Source organism: Heliangelus exortis, chromosome 14 (assembly GCF_036169615.1).
Source record: "Heliangelus exortis chromosome 14, bHelExo1.hap1, whole genome shotgun sequence".
Taxonomy (NCBI): Eukaryota; Metazoa; Chordata; class Aves; order Apodiformes; family Trochilidae; genus Heliangelus; species Heliangelus exortis.
The window spans coordinates 3,632,295-3,646,964 of NC_092435.1; the positions used below are offsets into that span (position 1 = coordinate 3,632,295).

General features: G+C 53.6%; 4 protein-coding genes across 5 annotated transcripts; 3 read left to right on the forward strand and 1 right to left on the reverse strand.

The window, feature by feature from the left end:
- Positions 1-57: 57 nt before the first annotated feature.
- TIMM8A (translocase of inner mitochondrial membrane 8A) lies at positions 58-2,555 on the forward strand. The gene is made up of 2 exons (XM_071757410.1): positions 58-267; positions 669-2,555. The coding sequence occupies exons 1-2, from the start codon at positions 145-147 to the stop codon at positions 828-830; spliced, it is 285 nt and encodes a 94-aa protein (XP_071613511.1). The 5' UTR covers positions 58-144; the 3' UTR covers positions 831-2,555.
- A 1-nt stretch (position 2,556) lies between these two features.
- Positions 2,557-4,292, reverse strand: LOC139802757 (magnesium transporter NIPA2-like). The gene is given in 4 exon segments (XM_071758227.1): positions 2,557-3,124; positions 3,126-3,727; positions 3,859-3,961; positions 4,171-4,292. Coding segments are annotated over 4 exon segments (900 nt in total). The 3' UTR covers positions 2,557-3,051.
- Positions 4,293-4,352: 60 nt separating this feature from the next.
- On the forward strand, positions 4,353-10,048 carry TAF7L (TATA-box binding protein associated factor 7 like). Its single transcript, XM_071757409.1, has 11 exons — positions 4,353-4,738; positions 5,448-5,526; positions 5,659-5,792; positions 6,188-6,314; positions 6,476-6,534; positions 7,532-7,604; positions 7,973-8,089; positions 8,288-8,476; positions 8,571-8,683; positions 8,993-9,052; positions 9,639-10,048. The coding sequence occupies exons 1-11, from the start codon at positions 4,673-4,675 to the stop codon at positions 9,681-9,683; spliced, it is 1,062 nt and encodes a 353-aa protein (XP_071613510.1). The 5' UTR covers positions 4,353-4,672; the 3' UTR covers positions 9,684-10,048.
- Positions 10,049-10,372: 324 nt separating this feature from the next.
- Positions 10,373-14,254, forward strand: LOC139802331 (aryl-hydrocarbon-interacting protein-like 1). Of its 2 annotated transcripts, XM_071757407.1 has the most exons (6): positions 10,376-10,663; positions 11,286-11,465; positions 11,675-11,863; positions 11,942-12,118; positions 12,257-12,398; positions 12,825-14,254. In XM_071757407.1, the coding sequence occupies exons 1-6, from the start codon at positions 10,568-10,570 to the stop codon at positions 13,961-13,963; spliced, it is 1,923 nt and encodes a 640-aa protein (XP_071613508.1). In that variant the 5' UTR covers positions 10,376-10,567; the 3' UTR covers positions 13,964-14,254. The 2 variants fall into 2 exon arrangements, with proteins under 2 accessions (XP_071613509.1, XP_071613508.1); XM_071757408.1 differs by lacking the exon at positions 11,286-11,465 and having other exon boundaries at positions 10,373-10,663.
- Positions 14,255-14,670: the final 416 nt, after the last annotated feature.

A 14,670-nucleotide genomic window follows, 5' to 3' on the forward strand; every position in this document is an offset into this window, starting at 1 on the left:
GGGTGGGTGGGTGGGTGGGTGCGCGGGCATGCGCGGTGCGCGCGGAAGGGGCGGTGCCGGCGCAGGCGCGTGCGGGGCCGGATACACGCGCGGCGCGGCACGTGAAGGTCGCGGCGCGGCGGTGCCGGTAAGAGCGGTACCGGGATGGACGCGCCGTCCGCCACCGGGCTGGGCGGCGCCGACCCCCAGCTCCAGCGTTTCATCGAGGTGGAAACGCAGAAACAGCGGTTCCAGCAGCTGGTGCACCAGATGACTGAGCTCTGCTGGGTACGGGCGGCGTGCGAGAGGCAGCCGGGGCTGGCGGGGCAGGCGGCTCCGGTGACCGGGGCGGCAGGAGGAGGGGCGAGGAGGGTCGGGGAAAGCGTGTTACGGGGCTGGGGGGGGGACGACAGGCGGGCAGGGACGCAGCGTTGACTCTTGCTCCCAAGGGGAGGAGGGGGGTGGGGACAAAATGGAGCCTCCGTGGGAGCCGTCCCAGCCGCGGTGACCCGGAGCGGAGGCTCTCGGAGAGGGGGCCCGAGGCGGGGATGGACGCTGGATGCCCCCAGGAGTGTAAGGTTTCCGGGGGGCTTACACCGGTGTGCCCGAGGGCTGGAGGCACGGCCCTGCTTCTGGGGGGCAGTCAGGCCGCAGAGCCCCCCGACCAACGCGTCCCCCGCTGTGTGCAGGAGAAGTGCATGGACAAGCCGGGTCCGAAGCTGGACAGCCGGGCCGAGACGTGCTTCGTGAACTGCGTGGAGCGCTTCATCGACACCAGCCAGTTCATCCTGAACCGGCTGGAGCAGACACAGAAGTCCAAGTCAGCCTTCTCAGAGAGCCTGTCCGACTGAGCAGGGCCCGTGCCCCGGGGGGACACCGGACAGCCCCCCCGCAAGGCTGGACCCTCTGCCGTGCTGGCTTCTGGTCACTCTGCTGCCCCAAATGAGCCAGGATCAGATCTGGGATTTAGAATTTAATTAAATGCCAGTCATGCCAGTGTTGGGGAAGTTGCAGCCAGATGAGAGTCCACGACAGAGGCACGGGGTCACTACTTCTCGGTGTGATGTGCTGCTCCCAGCCCCGCAGACCGGCAGCTGTCTTTGTGCTGGGACTCCAGGGATGTTGTTGGTGCTACTCTGAGTGTTTAGAATAATGCATCTGCTCAGCTGAACAGAGGGGTGGTGATGCTTACATCAGGGGGTGCTCCAGCTGCTGCTCTGAACCTTGTCTGAGGGTGAGGCCAGCCTGCAACTGCTGCCTTAAGTGGTGCTGCACAAAATGGACCCTCCTGGAGAGATGCTCACAAACCCTGCAGGTACCACTGCTGTGCAGTCCAGTACAGGTGTCATTCCTAAGAAGAGCACGTTGGGCACAGTGATCATACTGGGCAGTGTCACTACTGGAAAATATTTTCAGGCTTCCATAGGTAAATCATTTATGTGGCCAAGTGTCAAATTTTTAAACTGCAGCACAACTCTGTCAATACTGACTTGCTCTGTTAACTGTTTTCCCCTGGGCAACGTAATAAATATTAACTGGGTCAATTTTTACCATTAAATTCTCCTTTGTTCAGGTAGAGGACCACTGAGAATTGAAAATCTGGCCTTATCACTCCCATTCCTTCCCAGTGATCATGTTTATTGTAAAATTTGTATAGAGGGGGGGCATAACTGTCTTCTGTCTATAAGGTCAGCTCTGAAATCTTAATATGTTGCTCAGTTAATTTGGTCCCATGAATCAGACTTGTTTCTGGGAGAGGCTGTGGCCTTTCCTCCTCTTCCCCAGAGGGTTAATAGTTCCTGCTGACGTGTAAAGGAGTAGTTCATTTAGTTAATTTAAATGCAGGAAATAAGTAGGCACCTAGTTTATAGCTTCATTTAAAGGAGGCCTCTGGCTGTCTTCTGGACCTTGGTACTCAGGACACAAAGAGGAACATATAACGGGAAAAACATCAAATTATTGATCCTCTAGAGCTGCAGCACAGCATTTCAGCAGTGTTTGCATACAGCATGGCTCTGGGAAGCCTGGAGAGAGCTGCTGACCATTGCTTGGAGCTCTATACAGGAACCTAGTAAAGCAGTTCTGCTCACACCATGGTTTGCTGGACAGGGTGTGTGAGAGCCTAACACCAGTCCCTTGGAGCCAGCAGCCTTCCTAGGAAGAAATTCAGGATGTGTTAAACAGAGCTGTGCAGATACAAACCCATGTAAGTGAGGACACAGCTGTCTGTTACCTTTCAGAAACTTGCCTCAACAGCTAAGGTTTCTTACATCATTCCTCTTCCCACAGGGATTCCCTCTCCTGTCCCTGTCTTGAGTTTCTCTGAGTTATCTGCACAGTTCTCTCTGCCCCTTTATCACTACAATCTATTACTAGCTGCTGGGTAACTGAACAAATCAGTTCTATTAAAGACACAGTAAGCAGGTCCTTCAGCCTGCACAGCAGATTTGTGAAGTCAGACCCTTCATAAAAGCCTCAGCAGCATATAGCAGCACCACTGAAATTTTCCAGTTTTGGCTGTATTCTGTACTTTGATGTGAATCTGTAAATAAAGTCTAGCAGAGTGAGCAAAACCAGTACTTGACAGAGGAAATTTTTAATTAATATTTTCTTAATTAATATTAGGTATGTCATCTTTGAAGCCAGACATCCATCTTCTCTCAGCGTGATCTATGTAAGATAATTTTGTAACTGTTGATCTAAATGTTTTGTTTTTTTTTTTTAATGCTGTGAGGACTCCCCAGATGCATGGTCTTTCTATTCAGGAAGTTAGCACTGTTTTAGTCTTGTGAGCCTCTTTGTAACCAAAGCCTGTGTCTTGACAAGGGCAGATGTAAAAGACTGGTAGACAGGCACTGGATCCCAGAAATGGGATAGTTCCCAGGGCTCCTGCCTGTAGCTGCAGCCTCCTGACACCCATAGTGCCTGGGGCAGGTCAGAGGTACCTGCCAATGCCTGCTGGAGCAGCAGGAGGTAGCAGCAGCTGAGGCAGCATGTTCAACCTTGCAGCTCAGCAGTGGGAGCAAAAAACAAGTACTTCAGGGGCTTCTTTACATACTTTCACCTTCCTCTTCACTCTTGGGAGCCTTTGTCCTCTGAGGGCAGAAGAGGTTGGTGTGACATGATGTCTGGTGTCCCCCATGAGGTCTGCCCTGCCCTGCTGCAGGAAGAGGGGCAGGAGGTCAGGATTGAAGTCCCTGAAGCCTTGCAGGAGGAAGATCCCAGACACCATGGTGAGGAAGCCACTGATGGTACCAGTGACACTGTCCAGCACCATGTGTTGCCACTCCTTAAAGAGAGCAGAGCTGTGAGTGCTGTGGGGAGCAGCACACAGCAGATGGGTGTGAAAGGCAGGTGTGTTGAAGATGTCCAAGGATTTGTTCAGATGGGTGATCTGGACACTGGTGCAGATGACCAGGCACATCAGGAGCACCCAGCCCAGTGGTCCTTTCAGGACTGGCTTCCCAGAAAACAATTCTTTCAGGGCAATCCCTAAGCCTTTGACACAGGACACAGAAAGTGAGCCAGTGGCAGAGCAGACCAAAATATAAACCAGGATATTGCTCTGTCCATAACAGGGTCCAGACACAAAGAGAAGCAGAAGGGAGCTCACCAGGACACACACAGCAAATACAAGGAATTCTTGGGGAAAGAACTGAAGAGCTTTATCAGAGCACAGCAGCAGCAGTGACAGATATAACTGGCAGATATAACCTTCAGCAAGGTGAAATGAAGGACAGGTGGGTAACTGTTCCAGTCAAGCCTGTTCAGTCTCCCTCTGTAGGGAATGGCTGACTATGCCTGAGGAAAAAGTCTACTTTTAGACAAAAAGGCCCGCAAGGAAGGAGGGAGACAGCCATTATGCAGTGCTGGCCGGACTGAAGTGTCCGGGAATCGCGTCTCCCGGGGAGCAGCTGCAGTGAGAGCCGCTGGCTGTCTGCCCAGGAGCCAGAGGCGGCGGTGAGGGGCTGGAGGTGAGGGGCTGGCAGTGAGGGGCTGGAGGTGAGGGGCTGGCAGTGAGGGGCTGGAGGTGAGGGGCTGGAGGTGAGGGGCTGGCAGTGAGGGGCTGGGGGTGAGGGGCTGAGGGTGAGGGGCTGGAGGTGAGGGATGCTCAGGGGTGCTCTGCCCGCCCCCGCACCCCGTTAGCCCGAGCTCCCTGTGCTGCCCTCCCCGGCCCAGGGCCGCCGGTACCTGCCCTGGCGCAGCCACGGCGGCACAGCCGGAGCAGCCCCTTCTTGAGAACGAAGCTGCCGCCGATGAAGGCGCTGGAAGCCGGGGCCGGGCCCAGCCGAGCCTCTCCACAGACCCGCCATGACAGGGCTGCCGGACTTCCTGTGCCTCTCCAATACCCTTCCCCCGGAGCCGGGCAGCATTCCCTGGAGCACCGGGCCTGACTTCCGCCGGGGCCGCTCGGGCTCGGGGTTGCTGCCGGTGCCGGAGCCGGGGCCGGGGCTGGGGCTGGGGCTGGGGCTGGGGCTCCAGCATCGCGGTGTGGGGCTGGAGGCACCGTCAGCCCCGCTGCCGGCAGTGCCATCCCGACCGCAGGTCCCCGGTAGGGCCTCACTCCCCCCGCCGTCGCCCCTCTGCGGGACTCCCGTGCCCGAGAGCCTGGACCTTGCACTGGGGTTAACTCCGAGCAGCCTTCTTGGTAACGAGATAACTGTGTCTGGTTATCCATGCTGAAGGAGAAAGGATGAGTAAGAGCAAGGACGATGCCCCGCATGAGTTGGAGAGCCAGTTCGTTCTGCGGCTGCCACCGGTAAGAGGCCCCGGGGTCTGGTACAGATCCAGTGGGCACCGTCGCGTTTCACACGCTGCTCGGTCCAGTTCCCTTGGCTGGCAGAGGGATTAGCAAGGTGGATGAAGACAGCTGGAAAACTGCGGATCTAGCAAGGGACATGGGAGCAGGCTGCATTATTTTCACCTTGGGTAGCCCATTCCCACTCACTTGAACATTTTCCATGATTGAGAGAGAGAGAGAGAGAGGCACTCCCATGGCACAGAGCAGGAGATCTGGAACAATTTAGAGGATTAGGATGGAAGTTTCTGTAAGGGTTACTTTAGCAAGTGCTGGATCTTAAGTTGCTGTGGGGCTCTACTCACTTGATGCTGTTTGTTAGATCCTTCAAGTTGAGACTGTGTTCTGCTGAGACCACAAGAGCTTGGTAAAGGGCAGCTACAACCCACTGAGCTGTGGTGCTCTGGCAGGGTGTCTCTGTCAGGGGCTTCACACCACCATCCCAGCTGTGTTCATCTCAGGGGGTGTGGAGGGCACTGAGCACAGCAGTCACCAGGTTCTTGTGTGGTTTTGGGAGGAGGGTGCAGTTTTCATTGCAGCTCTTGTGGGTTTTTTTTTTCTTCATTTGGATGGTAGGGGTGTTTAAAGTTGTGTGGGCTAGACAGCAGCCTTTTGTAATTATCAGAGGGAGCAGACCCAGCCCTGATGTAAGTCTGTCCAACCTTTCCAGGAATATGCCTCCACTGTCCAGCGGGCAGTGCAGTCTGGGAATGTCAACTTGAAGGACAGGCTCACCATTGAGCTACATGGTGAGTAAGCAGGGTAGGGGCATATTAAAACTTCTCTGACTGTACAACTTGCCTGTATTTTCCTGTGGAATTCCTGCTGCCCAGGAAGGTGTTGGTCAGTTCAGCACTGACCTGTCCCCTGTGCTTCCACAGCAGACGGGCGCCATGGGATTGTCCGTGTTGACCGGGTGCCACTGGCAGCCAAGCTGGTGGACCTGCCCTGCATCATTGAGAGCTTAAAAACCATTGATAAGAAAACCTTCTACAAGACAGCAGATATTTGCCAGGTAAGGGGGTGTCCTTGCCTGCTTCAGCAGCTTAATTCCTTGCTCCCCTCTGAAGGAAAGCCTGCATAGACTTTGGCAATTGGACGTCCACCAGAACGTGGCCAATTTCTGTTTTTCTCACAATATCAGCAGTTTAACTCCACTTTGGTTGGTGTTAAGAAATCCCAGTTATGAAGCATGAAATGTGATTGTCCTTGTAACAGTTTAACTGCTTACTGTGTTTAAATATGAAATGGGCTGGGTGTGAAACACCACGTTTCTTGTACCCCGTGTCCATGAATCCCATTGCCTCACAGCATGCTGCAGGCAGTCACTGTTCAGTTTGAAGAAAAGTTTTTGCATCTTTTTATTTCTGTGTTACCATAAGCAACCCTCTTGTTACGTGTGAATTCCAGATGCTTGTTTGCACTGTGGATGGTGATCTCTATCCACCTTTGGAAGAGCAAACTGTGAGCACTGACCCAAAGGCAAACAAGAAGAAGGATAAGGACAGAGAGAAGAAATTCATCTGGAACCATGGCAGTGAGTAGAGACTGTGCCAAACCCCTCCATCCCACCAACAGCTGTGCAAGGCTGCCATGTCCTGGCTCTGTTGCTGTTCCTGTTTTAGTTTTCTCTCTGTTCCTCTGCCTTCTCCATTTTGGCACACAGCTCTGATACATGTGATGTTTCCTCTGTCACAGTCACTCTTCCCCTGAAAAATGTCCGGAAGAGACGATTCCGGAAGACAGCCAAGAAGAAGGTGAGTTGCTTCTCACACAGATGCAATCATCAAGGTGTAGGAAGGCAGAGCCATTAGAGCTGTCTGTTAGTCCAGAAAAATGTAATTTCTTAACATTGCTTCACGTGTTTCCTTACTGAAGTTGAGCATGAAGAAAGAACAGTACTTTAAACACTACTTTGGGTGCTTTCTTCATGTTTTCCAAGATACTCCTGAGGAGAAAATCTTCTGTACAGAGATTTCTGCAGCTACCTTGCCATAACACATCTCTTCCTGCCTGTAGAGAAGGAAGACTAGCATGGAAATGAGGCTTCAGTCATTCCTGCTTTCCCAGCTGAAATCTTGTCTCTGTGCATGGCTTGTTTGTGTCCCCAACAAGCAACACTACAAATAGAATAATTGTCATGTCAGCTGGGGGAGTGACAACAGATGGAGCTCAGAGGTTTTCTCTATGAATGTGCATGATCCAGGCAAGGTGTTGGGACAGTGCAGCACTGTGGGGCTGGACAGACTTGTTCTTCCCCACTTCACAGTTTCTGAGAACAAGATGGAGTGCTATTTTGCATGATATTTGGGAACCAAATTACTTAAGATATTTTTATAGCCCGTAAGAGAGATTTTATGTCACTACATTAAGATTCCTGTCTAGTTTTAAAAGTGAAAAATGAAATCTTTTGAGTGAGATGGGAAGGAGTTGAGATGAGAATTCACCAGGAAACAGCACCACAAGGACTTTCTACATGAACACAGAAAATCTTATTTCATAAGTTGTATAAATAGAAAAGTGAGAGTATACACCCACCAAGGAGCTCTGTAGAAAAAAAAATGTATTACTTTCTGGAGGTGCTTAAGTTACTTTTAGGGTGGGTGAGCATGGGCAAAGGCTGAGCAGAAAGTACGAGAAGAAAGACTTGAAATTGGGCTCTGTCCAGAGGTGGAAGATTGGAGCTGAGCAGCAACAGCAGTCTGCACAGGGCATTTAACTGTCTCTCTGTTCTCTTTCCCCTCTCTGGCCCAGTATATTGAGTCTCCTGATGTGGAAAAAGAGGTGAAGCGACTCCTGAGCACTGATGCTGAGGCTGTGAGTGTCCGTATCCTTTTAGGAGAAAAAAAAGTTCAAGTAGGAAACAAGGAAACAAGACATTGTGTGTGACCTGGGGCTTGTAGAAAGGAAAGACAAGTTCAGCACTGCATGCATGTGAATGCCCAGGAGATAAACACACAAGAAGAAATGAAGTTTTGGAGCTTCATCTTTGCAAAGTGTAGTACTGTACTAAGCAGGAAGTTAACAGCAGAGGAGAAGTCATCAAAAAGGTATCTGGGATGGTTCATTCTGGATATTCTGGCTGCTAGGCCAGACTTGTGGGGGGGGGGCAGTGATCTCTGGTTGCTTGCCTTGTGTTGTACTGCACCTTTCATGCTCCTCTTTTTCCCTTGACTTGTCTGTTCCTGCTGTGAGGCTGGGAAGTCATTGCTGAAGATGAAACAAAAGAAGTAGACAACCATGGCTCACTCACCAGCCTGGACATCTCCTCTCCAGGGATGTCAGGACATAAGCAAGGCCATGGCTCCTCAGGTGCAGTGGAGAAGGCTGTTTTCTTTCTAGTCACAAAGTAATCAGTTGGGCCCATTCTCTTTGGGGAAAGCCCTAATGAGAGTGAAGGAAAGAGGGTGCTGAGACAGGAACCCTGTACTAACGTGGTCTCTTGAGAGGCAAAGGGTGCTGGGAGGTCATCAGCTGTGTTTTAACTCTTCCCTTTTTGCACCTCTCTAGAACATGATGAACTGCGGGAGATATTTAATGACATCAGCAGCAGCAGCGAAGATGAAGATGAGAGGGATCATCATGATGATGAAGACCTGAACATCATGGACACAGAGGAGGACTTGGAGAGGCAGCTGCAAGAGAAGCTGAATGAGTCTGATAGACAGCAACAGGAGAATGAGGGGTCCAACCAGATAGGTGAGTGGGTGGCAGCAGAATCACTGAGGTGCCAGGCAGGCTGCACTGCCCAGCTCTGCTGATGCTCTGGGTTTGGCCTCACTCTCCCTTACAGTCATGGGGATCCAGAAACAGATTGACAACCTGAAAAATAAACTCCAGGAGACCCAGGACAGGAGGAAGCGCCAGGAAGATCTCATCATGAAGGTGGAGAACCTAGCCCTCAAGGTGAGATCTGGGCTGGGGTCTCTTCAAGTCTTCTGCTTAGCACTTGCTAATGATCAGCAGACTGATTCAGCTGCGGCCCTGGAAAAAACAGGAGCCTTTGCCTGCTGGGTTAAAAATAATTGTGGGGTGACCATACACTCTCCAACACTTCCCCATGGAGGCAAAGCAATCCATGAAACTGCAGGAGATAAGTTATCAGTGCAGCTTGGGGCTTGTTGCATCATTTGGCATTTGGTGCTGGCATGTGCCAGCATCTATTCAGCTGAGAAAATACTGGTTAAGTGTTGTCTGACATGTTTGTCCCTGCAGACCCGGCTCCAGGCTGTGCTAGATGAGTTCAAGCAGCAGGAAGAACGAGAGAAGCAGCAGGTGAGTAAACTCCCCACAGTGGGATGGGAAGCACAACACAGTTCTAGGCTTGGCCTCTGGTCATTTCCTGAATCTTGTACCACACCAGCTGTTCCTGGTCTGCTGTGGTTGTACCTCATCTGTACTTGCACAGAGCTTCCCAAGGCACAAGGAGGTAGAGGAAATGGGGTCAATTTGCAGCCTTCCTTCTGAAGGAGCAGTTAGCCAAAACATGTCTAGTCAGCATTCCAAGACTGCTGAGGTTGCTGCCAGAGGTAAAATATGACACAGAAACCCACCAGCACCCATGTAAAAGTAAGCAGTAGCTGTAGCTCTAGTGACTTGGCACAATTTCTACCTGGACAGCTCTGCTGAGTTTCAACCAAGGCAGAAGGTGCCCACTCCTATTGGTTCCTATTGTGCAGCTTCACCTTGTGGGCAGTGCTGAGCTCTGCCCCAGGGGTGCCCAGGCACAGCTCCCTGCAGTGTACAGGCAAAGCAGCCACTGGTGTAGGTACAAGACCCACAGAATCATGGAAGTACTTAGGGTGGAGCTGCCAAGAGCCCCAGCCATGCCTTACTGTAATACCTCCCTCTTCCTCCCCAGATGACATCTCTGCAGGAGCAGCTGGAGTCCCTTATGGATAAGTGAGGGGTGGGCCTGCATCTTTGTACTTGCCAGCAGACCTGGAAGAGTTGTTCATCTGCCACGCTCCAGTCTTTGCTCTGGTCACACCTTTCTGCTGCCAGAGGCTCCTTGTCCAGAGCTGCTCTCACATACATTGTGCTGAGCTTGGCTGGTGAAAATAAGCAATTGGACTATGTCTGTGAAAGCAGTCAAAATACTGGATTTACTGTAAATATTCAGCACCATTGTCCCAGAGGGGTTTGGTTCTCCTGGGACAGAGCAGTGCAGCTTAGTCTTGGACTTGATGGGTTGTGGCCTGGTAGGAACTTGTGTTTGGGGAATGTTTTTTGTCTGCAAACCAGACTCAATAAAGTAGTTCCCAGCCTGGATCTGTTCCTCAGTGGTCTCCAAAGCACAGGTTAGCACTGCATCTTGCCATGTTGTACCTCACAGCACAGAGTTCCTGGCTGCTGCTCCCACCAGCACTGCTGGGCTCCTTCGCTGAAATCTTCCTTGTGTGGCTGAATCAAACATTCACTGTGTGAAAGGGACCCTGTGAGCTGTCACTCTTCAGGAGGAATGAGGCCTTCCTTATCAGGGAGTTTCCCTAATGCCTCACAGACTAGGCAGGCAAATCCCAGATTAACCTGGCAGGGTGGGAAGGGGATTAGAAAGACAGTTTGAGAGCACAGCAGAGGTCACCAGGACCTTCAGCGCAGGCGCACCATGGCAGGACACCCCTCTTAAGGTTGTGGGGGGTGAAAAGGCTTCCAGCCTCTGCCCCAGCAGAGGAAGCAGAAGGTCAGGGGCAGCAGTGGGATATGACATGTCCAGATAGTCAAGAAAGGGAACTATACTGAGGAAAGAATGCACCTGTGACCTCCCCCTGGGGATCAGCGGGAGCAGCCATGGAGGAAACCTACCTGCTGAACGTGGAAGGGGTCAAAAAGAAGATTCTGCATGGAGGCCAAGGGGAACTGCCAAAGTTGCAGGATGGGAGCAAGGTAAATCATTTTGGTTGTTACCCCAAAGTCCTAGGAGAGGAGGGTGGGTCCAGCATTGCCTTCCTTGCTTGGTACAGTTAGATTCCCTAATCACAAGCTGAACTCCAGGTCTGCGGTACAGGGAGATCCCACGTCCAGGAGACCCCTCACAAGGGGCATGCAGGAAGGGCTGGTTTGGTCACATTGCCCTCACAGTGACAGCTGACACTGCCTTCACCTTGGCCTGGTGCTCATACCCACCTCCTCCCTCTGTGGCCATGAGGGGTTGCTGGAAATCAGCTTTTCCTAATGTGTTAAACAGGAATGAGGGGTACTGGGGAGGGAGCTTTTGGAGGTTTCTGAGATTCCCCCCCCAAGTGTGGGCTCCACCAGGTCCTGGTGCATGCTGTGGGAAGGGGTGATCCAAAGAGAGCAGCAAGATGTGGCTCTAATGGGCTTTAAGACCTCCACCATTGGGTTGGTAAGACATGCTGGTAGGAGGCACAACCTCCTGATGGAGATATCAGTCAACTCAGTGTCCACATCCTGGCTGTGTGGTGTAGGGCTGCAGGGCTGGTGAGGGGATGGAGTTCTCTCACAGCAGTGCCAGCCTCAGCTCAACTCTGAGGTTTCTCTGTGGCAGATCACCTTCCACTTCCAGACGCTGAAGGATGACTTTGAGAGGACAGTGATCGATGACAGCCGGGAAGCTGGCATCCCCATGGAAATCATTGTGGGCAAGATGTTCAAGCTGGAGATCTGGGAGACACTGCTCAGTTCCATGAGAATCGGGGAGGTTGCTGAGTTCTGGTGCGATGCCATTGTGAGTGAGAAGCTCATGGGTGCCCACTTCCCTCCTTCCTGCGGCACCAGGGAACGGGACCATGCACCCCCAGAGATGCTCTGGCCTCGCCTGGTGCATGCACGTGGGTCACAGGTGTCATGTAGTCATGGCACCAGGGCAGCTGCCCCAGAGGAGAGGGGTGCAGACTGGGCCCACATGGCTGAATAGTGTGCTCCCCCTCCTTGCAGCACACGGGAATGTATGCCCTGGTCTCCAGAGGCATGCGGAGGATCGCAGAAGGCCGGGACCCACTGGAAGGGCAGAAGCATCGCTGTGGTATGGGCAACATGTTTGACTACCACAGCACGGGTTATGATGACCTGGATGAGCTGCAGCGGACGCCACAGCCCCTCATCTTCATCATGGAGTTGTTCCGGGTAAGGTGGAAGGGTGGGGGTGGCTGCCAGAACTGGCATGGCAAGGGCAGACAGCTCAGCTCCTGCTGCCTTGTGCAGGTGGAGGAGCCATCAGCATACAAACGTGATACCTGGGCCATGAGCAAGGAGGAGAAGCTGGCAGCAGTGCCTGTGCTGCACAGCGAGGGCAACCGCCTCGTCCTCCGCAAGGAGTTTGGGCAAGCGGCAGCAAAGTACCAGGAAGCTGTGATATGCCTGAGGAACCTCCAGGTCAAGGTGAGTAGGATCCAGCCACATCCTGTCATCCCTGCCTAGGCTTTCCTCAGCAGTTTCCTCAGTTTCCCTTGTGGGCCCTGCTTGCCCAGGAGGGGCCAACCACAGCCTTAAACCACCCCCTGTGGCTGTCTGGGGCAGGAGAAGCCATGGGAGGATGGCTGGCTGAAGCTGGAGAACCTGATCACACCTCTGGTGCTCAACTACTGCCAGTGCCAGCTGGAACTGGGAGAATACTATGAGGTGCTAGAGCATACAACGGAGCTCCTCCAGAAACACAATGGTACCCATGCCCTGCGTTCCACCTCTCCCACTGTTCCCACAGCCCCCAGGGACTCAGTCCTCTGGATCCCCCATCCATGCATTCCTCCCACATTCCTCTGCCTGGGATGGTACCTAAGTCATCTGGATCCCCGTGTCCACTGTAGAGCCTGTATCCAATGATGTTATCCCATATCTCTCAGATCCCCCTGCTTACCCTAACCTTGGCCCATGGTGATCCCTGTGTCCCCTGGTACCCATAGTGGAATGTGCATGGCCCAGGCCCCCTGTATATGATAGTGCCCTTATCTACAGCTGTGTTCAACCCCTACTCCCCCATCCATGGTAGTACCCGTGTTCTGTGTCCCCTGGGTTTCCAGGGTCTCCAGCTTCTGTGTCTGGTGTCCCTGAGCTGCAGGACCCCCCTGGGGGCTCTCCTCTCCCCCAGACAATGCCAAAGCCTATTTCAAGCGGGCGAAGGCCCACGCTGCTGTCTGGAACGAGCGGGAGGCACGGGAGGATTTCCTGCGAGTGGCTCAGCTCGACCCCTCCATGGCAGCTGCTGTGAAGAAGGAGCTGAAGCAGCTGGGGGAGAGGATGAGGAAGAAGCACGTGGAGGATCGGAAGCGCTACCAGAGGCTCTTCCAGGCTCCCCAGGGGCCGCGTGCCAGCAAGGAGCAGGAGAGTGGGGAGGTTGGTGAGAGGGCAATGCGGCGGGAAGGGGTACCCCAGGGTGAGACTGGGACCCCAGAGAACCCTGGGCAAGGGGAGGAGGATGAAGGGAACAAGGAACAACAACTGGGGGCTGAGCAAGCAGAACAAGGTACCCCCGGGGCTGGGTGTGGAGAGGCAGCACCAGGAGAAGCAGCCCAGGGGCAGCCTGCAGGGACCAATGTGGAAGTGAGGGATGAGATGGGACTGGGGAAAGAAGCAAACCTGGGCACGTGTGAGGCAGAGCCAGAGAGCTGGGGAGGAGAGAGGGGGGCAAAGGAAGAAGTTGAGAAAGAGGAGGAGAAAGATGAGAGGGGGAAGGACGAGAAGCAAGAAGAGGAGAAGGTGGAGGAGGAAGAAAAAGAGAAGAGGGAGGAGGAGAAGGTAGTGGATGAGAAAGTTGAGGAGAATAAAGAGGAGGAGAGCCCAGAATCAGAGCTGGAAAAGCTGGCTGTAGGACAACGTAGGGCACCAGAAGAGACAGAATCAGCAGGGCAGGGGCAGGGGCTGGAGCTGGAACCCAGCACAGGGAGCGGGGTCAGGGTTGAGCCAGGAAGAGCCCCAGCACCTGGGGTACCCAGTGAGGGGCTGGGAACAGCCAAAGGACCCCTGGAGCTGGAGGACAAAACACCCAGAAAAGTGATGGAAGAGGGGAGCCATGGGGAGCAGTGGGCAGGCAGAGGCCAAGGACAGGCTGGGGAAGGCAACACCACCCCAGACAGCTTCACCCCTGGGACAGTGCTCCAGGCTGGGCACTCAGGGGCAGGCAAGGAGGTGGGAGGAGAAGCAGAAGTACCCCACTGCCCCTTAGCAGCAAGGGAAGGGGATGATGCACTCCAAGGCAGTGCAGTGAGAACAGAGAGCTCGGGGCCATGACCCTGGGGCTAGCCCTGAGCAGGGATGGTTTCCCCTGGACAGAGGAAAGGCTGCCAGACCACTGATGAGGTGGCACAGCACAGGCAGTGGGGCTGCTGTACCCTGGAAAGGATCTTCAGGGCCAGGGACTGGCCCTGTAGTGGCACAGCAACCATGCTGTCCTCACCCTGCTGCTGCTGCCTCACTGGTGCAGCACATGGTGCCTCCCTGCTCTGGCTGATCCCTTCCAGCATCTTTCAGATGGCCACCACTGAGCATTGCTGGCTAAGAAATAAAAGTTCTTTCCTGGGATTATGTGCTGGTTCAGTTCCTGGACATGACTGGCTTCCCCTGATGATCACAGCCTGCACCTCCTGGACTGCTCTGAAGTGGGGATGGAACATTTTGCTCTACCCTCCTAAGGGTAGCATTTCACTTCATTTAAGCTCTGGACTCTCTCCTGTGTGAGAACTGTCCCTGTACTTCCCTGCAGTAGCACCATGTTAGGCCTTTGCCCAGCACTGCCAGCTCTCCCAGACCCAACAGGGCTCCAGTGAGAAAGCACAGAGGGAGAGGAGTGCCTGCCCTGCATCCCATTGCTGCCTATATCCTTCCTGGGGCTGAAGGGTTTCCTACACCAGAAGGTCACAGGGGAGGGACTGTCCCCACACACACAGTCTGTCCCAGTCCTCAATCTGCCACATAGTCCTGAGCAGACCTTGCTGGAA

Excerpts from the sequence above, each read along its gene's own strand:
- TIMM8A (XM_071757410.1), top strand. The coding sequence starts at position 145 with ATGGACGCGCCGTCCGCCACCGGGCTGGGCGGCGCCGACCCCCAGCTC. Across the intron at positions 268-668 it reads AGATGACTGAGCTCTGCTGG|GAGAAGTGCATGGACAAGCC; the intron begins GTACGGGCGGCG and ends CGCTGTGTGCAG.
- TAF7L (XM_071757409.1), top strand. The coding sequence starts at position 4,673 with ATGAGTAAGAGCAAGGACGATGCCCCGCATGAGTTGGAGAGCCAGTTC. Across the intron at positions 5,793-6,187 it reads AGACAGCAGATATTTGCCAG|ATGCTTGTTTGCACTGTGGA; the intron begins GTAAGGGGGTGT and ends TGTGAATTCCAG. Across the intron at positions 8,090-8,287 it reads GCAAGGCCATGGCTCCTCAG|AACATGATGAACTGCGGGAG; the intron begins GTGCAGTGGAGA and ends GCACCTCTCTAG.
- LOC139802331 (XM_071757407.1), top strand. The coding sequence starts at position 10,568 with ATGGAGGAAACCTACCTGCTGAACGTGGAAGGGGTCAAAAAGAAGATT. Across the intron at positions 11,864-11,941 it reads TCATCATGGAGTTGTTCCGG|GTGGAGGAGCCATCAGCATA; the intron begins GTAAGGTGGAAG and ends TGCCTTGTGCAG. Across the intron at positions 12,119-12,256 it reads TGAGGAACCTCCAGGTCAAG|GAGAAGCCATGGGAGGATGG; the intron begins GTGAGTAGGATC and ends TGTCTGGGGCAG.